The sequence below is a fragment of the Eschrichtius robustus genome, chromosome 3 (genome assembly GCF_028021215.1).
Source record: "Eschrichtius robustus isolate mEscRob2 chromosome 3, mEscRob2.pri, whole genome shotgun sequence".
Taxonomy (NCBI): Eukaryota; Metazoa; Chordata; class Mammalia; order Artiodactyla; family Eschrichtiidae; genus Eschrichtius; species Eschrichtius robustus.
In genome coordinates, this window is record NC_090826.1 from 26528926 (window position 1) to 26537128 (window position 8203).

At 54.3% G+C, this 8203-nt stretch overlaps 1 protein-coding gene across 3 annotated transcripts in view; it reads right to left on the reverse strand.

Moving 5' to 3' along the window:
- TRIM62 (tripartite motif containing 62) overlaps positions 1 to 6675 on the reverse strand; it is a 31096-nt gene extending 24421 nt beyond the window's left edge. For 2 of the 3 annotated variants that reach the window (XM_068537855.1, XM_068537853.1), the window contains exons 1-2: positions 6621 to 6675; positions 5665 to 6189 (exon numbers count right to left, since the gene is read on the reverse strand). In XM_068537855.1, coding sequence (XP_068393956.1) covers positions 5665 to 6072 — 408 coding nt within the window. In that variant the 5' untranslated portion in view covers positions 6073 to 6189; positions 6621 to 6675. The other variant, XM_068537854.1, reaches the window with a different exon arrangement.
- Between the last annotated feature and the right edge of the window lie 1528 nt (positions 6676 to 8203).

Genomic DNA, 8203 nt, shown 5'->3' on the forward strand with positions numbered 1-8203 from the left:
CAGATCATCTGAGTCTGAATTCTAGCTTCAGCGACACTTATTGGTTGTGTGGTCTTAGGCACAGTTTCTGAGCCTCAGTTTCCTTATGTATAAAAGGGGGCAATGAGACCCATCTCCTAGGGCTGCTGTGAGGATTAAACGAGAAAGGGTGCCTGCCCCTGGCACTCTCTGCACCCAGGCAGTGGGGCTGTGGATGTAGTTATTCCCTCTGTCTGTAACGTCTCCTTTCTCTGCTCTCAGGATTCAGCTCAGTTGTCAGCTCCAGGGGGACCTGGGCAACCCTCAGTTATGGCCAGAGTAGCCTAGGACACGACCTTGCAGCTTCTGGGCCTATCCCCCAAGAACCACTGCAGGGCCAAGCTTGTCCTGCTCTCTCCTGGGCCCAGGACCTGGCCCTCAGTTAGCTATAGCAGGAGTGTCGACTGAAGAAATTATTGAATGAATCCCTGAATCCAAGATAGAACCATCTCCAAATCCTCCACACCTGCCCCAGTGTTCAAGCAGAATTCAAGGTCTGGAAGGTAAATGATGCTGTGAAAATAGCACTGGACTGAGATTCCAGGGAGCTGGGCTCTGGACCAACCACGGGCAAGTCAGTTTCCCCATCTGTAAAGTGGGGAGAGGATGGAAGTGGATGGTTTCTGAGGTCCCTCCCCACTTGGATGCTCCCTGAGGCAGTTAGCGTTTTGGTGAGGTTGAGTTCTGAGCCAGACAGACCTGAGTCTGAATCCCAGCTCTCCCTCCTGCTTGCAGTGTGATCTTCGGCAAGTTACTGAGCCTCTGAGCCTCAACGTCTTCTTCTGTGAAATGGGGCTGATGCTAGTCCCACTGGGGGAGTAGGGAAAGGAAAAACGGCCGCTGTGAGGATTCAATGCCCGTAACAGCACCTGGCACATAACAAGTGTCCAATACCCTCTGACTAGTGTTTTTTTACATAGGGTTGTTACTGTTCCTGTTGTCACTTCCTACCAGATCCTTTTCTCTCTAGAAAATAAACATCCTGGGGCCCCAACTTCAATTCTGAGTTTTGACACCGTGGCCTGTGCTTAGCCAAGGTGTCCTGGATGAACAGGCTTTCCTGGCTGCTGGCTGACACACCTGTGAAGAGGGAAGTAGAGATGCTAACAGCAGCCCAGGGTCTGACTCACTGCCAGCCTCGCCCCCATGAAGGCTGCTCTTTGCACACAAATCCTGCCCTCTCTTGGGAAAAGTAACGTCAGAGGCCACTTCCCCAGGACGCAGACAACCTGGCTGCCTCCCTGTCCACAGTACAAAATAAAGCGCCTTGGCATCAGTTGTCTCTGGATAGGCAGCAACTCTCCCTCTTTATACATTAAGTGGACGGTTTTGTTCTTATTTCCACTTCCCAGGTTGGGAAAGGGTGCAGAGAAGGCAGCACCTTCCACTCAGCTGGAAGAAGCCAGTGCCATGATTTGAATCCGGTCCCCCAGCTCTGTTCTTTCCCCGTGTGGCTGCCTCGGCATCTCTGGAGCCTCATGCCCAACTCCTCAGGGCTCCCATCCCAGGCTGATCCACTGCTGTCTCCCTTGGCATGAAGGAGGCCTTGGGAAGGGCTCCAGTGGTCACATGAGACCTGGAGGGGGTGGCTGGGACTGCATCCAATCCCTCCTCTGGAGGTTAGGAAGCTGAGATGGCCAGAGAGCCGGATGGCATGCCTGAGCAAGATGACATCCAGCACCTGCCCTCGGTGCATCAGCTGGCACAGGCAGACTGTGTCCTTAGCCTGACCCTGTGCTGAGTACACTTAAAATACAAAGACAGGCAGGGTGCGGGGGAGACAACTACCCAGCCCTCAGAGGCAGCTCGGAGGCCATGTGTGGCCAGTTAGCTAAGCCTCAAATCCTGTCCCCATGTTATCCCCATGTTCTAGACGAGCAGGTGGAGGCTTAGAGAAGTGAAGTGATCTGACCAAGGACACACAGATTATCAGTGACGATGAAAGGATCTGACCCCAGTATTGGAATCTGGGGTACAAAGCGATTCTGCCTGGCAGGTCAGGGAAAGCTTCATGAAGGAGGTGATATCTGCGCTGAGCCTGGAAAGCTGAGTAGGACTTCTGTAGGCCTGGGTTCTCAGCCAGGGGTGATTCTGACCGTAGAGGACATTTGATGAAGCCTGGAGACATTCTTGGTTGTCAGAGCTTGGGGTGGGTGGTGCTACTGGCATCCAGTGGGTGGAGGTCAGGGATGCAGCTAAACATCCTACGATGCATAGGATTGCCTTGCATAACAAAGACTTATCTGGCCCCAAATGTCAGTAGTGCCAAGTATGATGTAACATACTAGAGCTGTCATTTATCGAGTGCTTACTATGTGTCAAGTTCTGTACCAAGTTCTTGCAAATGTCATCTTACTTAATTCAACCCCATTATTCCCATGCTGTGAACGAGGGACCTGAGGCTCAGAGATGATAAGGAACTTCCCAAAGGTCACACAGCCAGAAAATAGGAGTGCAAGGTTTGAGCTGCCTGAATACAAAGCCAGAGCCTTTAACCTTTCTGCTCTGCTGCCTCCAGGATTTATAATAAATGAAAAAAGCTCCAGGCCAATTGCTAAGCAGCGGGGTGTAAGGAGACTCCGGCTGAGCCAGGAGTCTCCTCTGGCCTCAAGGCCTTGGGAAAGTTTCCCCCCCACCCTGGGGCATTTCCCCATCTGTCAAATGAAGTTTGCATCAGGCGATCTCCAAGGCCCTGCCGGCTCTGAGTCTGTTATTCTCCAGGAGAGGGGTCCAAGCCCAGGCTCCAGGAGCCCTGGGGACAAACCACCAGCTGCTGGGAGAGGAAGGGGTGTGATGGGCAGGCTCAGCCTCATTTCCAGTGCATAACTAGCTAATGAGCCCCACTTCCCCATGAAGAGAGGGCGTGGGGTGCTGAGGGTGGGGAGTGGCTTGAACCTCACCCAGGAGCTTACTTCTCCAGGGGGAGGCATGTTTCTCTGCTACTTTCTTGCCAAGCCCAAAGGAGGCACCAAAGCAAGGCCTCCTGCTCAGGTGAGAGGCAGGTCTGGGCATTTGCCCAGCTGGGCACATGAGTTCTCAGAGGTAGAAGGAGAAAGAATGGGAGCACTTGCTGATCCAGCCCCTACCAAGTGCCAGGCATCTCAGTAGCAGGTTCATCTCAGGTCAGCCTCATGAAAATCCTGGTAGGAAAGAATCATCCTGACCCCGGTTTACAGGCGAGAGCATCAAGGCTTCCATGAAGAGATGTGTTGATTACACAGACAGTGCTAAAGGAAGGTTTGGAACCCAAGTGTGATTGACCCCAGGACAGTACACTAGAGGGTAAGTGAGTGGCAGTCCTCTTTTTCTTTTCACCCAAGAATGACAGTGTTTCAATAACGTTGGGGGAAAATATATGTTCAATTTATCCTGCCTGCCCCAGGTCATGGAATGGACTGAAAAAAACCACAACACAATAATTTGGATTTGCTGGTTTGCAGACAGGGGAACCAAGCCTTGGAACACAGAGTTCTTTCCAGCTAGCAAGTCAGACAGGGAGAGGAGGGGGTGAGCAGCAGGGGCGGGATCCAGCCGGGGTCAGGCTGAGCTTTCTTGGCCGGCGCTCTCACTGTCTGGCAGCGTGGCTTTGGCTAAGTCACATCACCTCTCTGGACCTCAGTCTCCACATCTACATAATGAAGAGGTTGGGCAGATGGTTTCAGACGGAGTCCCTTCAAACTCACGACCTGCACCTAGTCCTGTCCAAGCTTCTCTCCTCCTCCCTGTTTATGTGATTTCATAGACGGGGAGATGGGTATACCAGTGCCTGGCACAAGGGGCTCTGGGGGTGGACGGTCAATGCCAACCTTGTGCAAGCTCCCAGAGCCCCCAGCTCTTGCTCTCCATCCTCAAACAGCCAAACTGGAAGGGAGTCAGTGGTGGTTGGGGATTAAAGGGACAAGGAGTGGGTAAGGTGAACATGGAGTCATTTCTCCTAGGGCCAGGGCATCAGCTGGTGCAGGCTGGCTCACAGAGACTCATGTATAAGGGGGGGAGGTGACCCCCTACAACAGGGAAAATAGTTATTTAGCTCCTGCTTAAGGAGTCAAAAACCTTCTTCTTCCGAAGGCTCCACAGTCTGGGCCAGCTCAGGTCAGGACTAGTCATTCATTCAGCCTTTACTGATGTTCACTGTGGGCCAGGCCTTGTGGCAGGCTTTGGGGCCATAGATATGATGACTAAGAGACTTCTCTTGGGGACTGTGTGCTAGCCTGGTATCCCAAGGCCAAACACACTGCTGCTAGATTTAAATGGTTTAGCTGCTAGATTTAAATGGGCTGCTAGATTTAAATGGTTTAGCTTGAGAAAAAGATTCCAGGCTCAAATAACCTTGGGAATCATTTTATTAAACACAGCAAAATGGGTTTCTTTGCTACAAGATTTCTCCAAGCCTTTAATATGCAAATGTACACTGAGAATCCTCCAAGGAGGGTATAGAGAATATACTATATTTCCCAAATATAGCTAATCTTGGAACACTATTTTTTTTTAAAACATTATACTTGTTAACAGAGATTGGGAAGATGCAGCTCTAATGCTATTGTTTTGGCCAGTGGAGCTTAGAGAAGGCTTACACGGAGAGGGCATTTGAGCAGGGCTTTGAGAGTTGAGTAGGAGTTAGTCCGTGAGGACAGGAAGGCTTAAGGGAGACCAATTACAGTCCTAGGCTGACTATGTTCAGGTTACCCTGCATGTACTGTTTCATTTAGTCCTCAAGGTCCTGATGCGGGTGACAGAGCTAAGGAGGTCACCAAAAGTCCCTGGAGACTTCTAGAGGTCCACCTCCCTCGCTTTTCTTGAATCACCTCACCTCGGGGCCTTATTCTCCAAATCTTGAGTCTTTAAGTCCTGTCCTCACTCTCAGCCTGGCCTCTACCGTGATTTAAACCCAGAATGGTCTTTACAGTATCTGAACTTGATCCCAGCCTTAGCCCCTCATACACCTCGGCCTAGCCCCTGGCACCCAAACCTGCTCTCTCAGCAGTTTGCTGACACTCATTTAGACCCTCTCTTAGATTTAACCCTGACCTGCCCAGAGCGATCTAGCCCAGGTACTGCTCCCCAGGCCCTGATGCATACCTGATTGAATCCCGGGTCATCGTGCCCCAAAGCCTGCAGCTCAGCTACTCCGTATAGTCCAGACTCATCCTCGGATGGCGGCCCCACCTCCTGTCTAGCCCCGACTTTGTCCCATTCCCCATCTGTGTCTTTGTCTCCAACTCAGTCCTGAACCCTTCTTACGTGGGTCCTGTCTCCAGGTCCAGCCCCATGACCCCTTACAGTGGCCCTGCCCTTGCCCAGCTCTGATTTGGCTCCGTCCCTAACCTTGTCCAGGCGGTACCTGGTTCAGCTCTGATCTCATCTGTCCCTGCCGTTCCACTCCATTGGTGATCTCTCCCCAACCATGGACCCACCCACCCCCCACTTCAGGTCTCTCTGAGACCCCGCCTGGTGAGCACGGCCCAAGGCCCCACCCTCAACACCGCCTCCTCGCCGCGGCCCCGCCCCGTCCTAATTCTGATAGGGCCCTGACCCTGCCGGCGGCCCCGCCCCATGGCAATTCTGACTGGGCCCTGCCTGCGGTCCAACCCTGACCCCGCCCCCGGGCCGGCCCCGCCCCCGCCCCAGGCCCGCCAAGCGGCTCACCTGCAACTCCTCGAAGGCGTCATCGATGCCCGTGACCTGGTGCTGCTCGTGCAGCGCGGGTTCATCGCAGAAAAAGCAGAGCAGCGCGCGGTCCGTGAGGCAGAAGAGCTTGACCTTGTCGTGTGCCTGGCAGGGTCGCGCGGCACGGCGTGCGTTGAGGATGGCGTCCAGCGGGAAGGCGCTGTAGCGCTCCACGATGTTGGCCAGCTTGAGGCTGGGCGCGAGCGCGGGCTCGGCAAACGTGCGCCGGCACTCGGGGCAGTCGCGGGCGCCCTGAGCCTCCTGCCTCACCCAGTGCTCGGTGATGCAGCGGCGGCAGAAGTAGTGCTCGCAGCCCAGGCTCACCGGGTCCTGGTAGATGCTCAGACAGATAGAGCAGAGCAGCTCGTCCTTGAGGCTGCACGCCATGGCGCCGGGGACGGCGGAGAGGGTCCCCCGAGATGCAGGGGGCCGGCTGGAGAGCGCGACGCTGTCGGGGGCAGCACCTAGGGATGGGTGCGGGGAGCAGGCCCGGAGAAGCAGGAGCTACAGGAGAAGGAATGGGTGCTGTCTGGGAGTGGGGTAACGCCAGCAAGAGGTGCGGGGTAGAGACTACCCGGGAAGCGAGCCCAGGAGGGTGGTCTCGAGGCAGTGGGTGACCCGGAGCGATGGGTGCTGGAGGGAGGGAGCCGTGGGTGTCTGAGGGAAGGTGCTCCTAGCAAGAAGCTTCTAGGGAAAGGGGCAGTCAGAAGGGATGTGTGCTGGGAGAAGGGGATCTAGGAGGGGGGCGGAGGCCTTGGGGGGCTGTAATGGGCGCGGTGGGGGGAGGGGGAGAAGCTGGGGATGGGGAATTCAGCGGGAGGGGGGAAGCCAGGCAGAGCCTCACCTCGGCTGTGCCTGGCAGAGGAGAGGAGGGCTGTGAGCACGCTCAGCTGCCCGATCCCGGCCCCAAGACCCGGCCCCGCGCGGCCCCTTACCCCCGCCGGCTCATCGGCCACTGCTCCGGTCCGAGCGCAGCCTCTCAACCCGGAACCAGCCGAGCCTGAGTAGCCGGCGGAGGTGGCTCCCTCCCCGCCCCCGGGGGCGGGGCCTCAAGGACTCCGCCCCCGCGGCGGGCGGGGGAGAGGAGGGGCGTGGCCCGGCCTGCAGCCAGCTGACCCCCTCCCCGCCCCCACCATTCTCCAGCTCCCAGGGGTGCGAAACCCAGCTGTTCCTTCAGGGTGTGCACTTGGAACAACATCCAGATCTCGCTTGGGGTCCCTGCGGCGGATGGGGGCTGGGGAACAGCTAATTTGAGAGGATAACGAATAAAGGAGGAATATCTTGTTGGATCATCAATGTGAAGATTTGGGAAAAATATTTTGTATTAAAACAAACACGGATATGTTGTTTAATCTGCATAGAATACAACTTTTGCATAAAATATAAAGATAAAACTCAAGAAATACCCTGCTTGCTTAGAGCAATTTCAAGTCTCTCACACTCCTAAGCCCTGGGGTCCCATTTCCTCTTCACTTTCTTAAGGAGTGCTAGCTGGAGAAGTTGGAAAGCCCTGGCCCAGACTAATGTCTGACCCAAGGAGTTATCTCCACTCAGCAGACATTTCTGGAGTGCTATATGTGGCCGGTGGAGGTGGAGGGGGGAGGAGGGAGCAGGAAAGAGGGAGAAAGAGTAATAGGAGACCTTGACTCGTATGCCAGATGGAGAGGGGATAAGGGATTTCTAGGCAGAGGGGGCAGCATGTGCAAGAGCATGGAGGCGTGAAAGGGGAAGGCACATTTGGGGAAGTGCAAGTGGTTCTCTACTGTTGGGGGTGGGGTGGGAAAGGGGCTAGGGTGAGGTGGAGGGCATTGAGGGTCATGGTGATGGATTTCCTGAAGGCATTGGGCTTTCAAGCAGGGGACCGACCTGGTCAGATGTGGGTTTCAGGAAGCAAGGAGATGCTCATTATCCCATCAGCAAGATGAAGGCGGGGACGCTTTCTGATGTGTCTGCATATGTGCAGCGCTCTTTGAACAGTGAAGGTGTGTCACTGAATAACAGTAGCAAAGATGTGGATTTCAGGAAGACTTCGCACCAGTAGATTACCATTGTCATAGTGCCTGCAGGAGATGAGACCTGAACTGGGGCCATGACAGTGCATAAGGAGAGAAAACCAGGGCACTGAAAATATAGACACTACGAAATTTTGTAATGGATTGAATATGGAGTGAGAAAGAAAGAGGCAAGAGGGTGGCTCCCCCAAGTTTCTGGCTCCTCCAGCAATACCTTCACTGGAGTTAAACTTTATTGAGGCACAATTTAAGAAAAAGCTTGAGGTTTATGCCTCTGCTATTTGTGTGTCCTCCATCACATCATTACCTGGTCCATGTCTCCATCATTGCCAGAAACAAGTTGGTAGCTCATGCAGCAACCATTCATTGACTTTTCTTTGCAGTCAGAGCCTTGATTTTGTTCAGGTGGCCCCCTTCCCCATGTGACCAAGGAATGGCTAACCTCAGCCCAGCTCTAGCGGTAAATCCCGTTTGGTCCAAGTCCATCATGGTGGTTGCATTCCTCT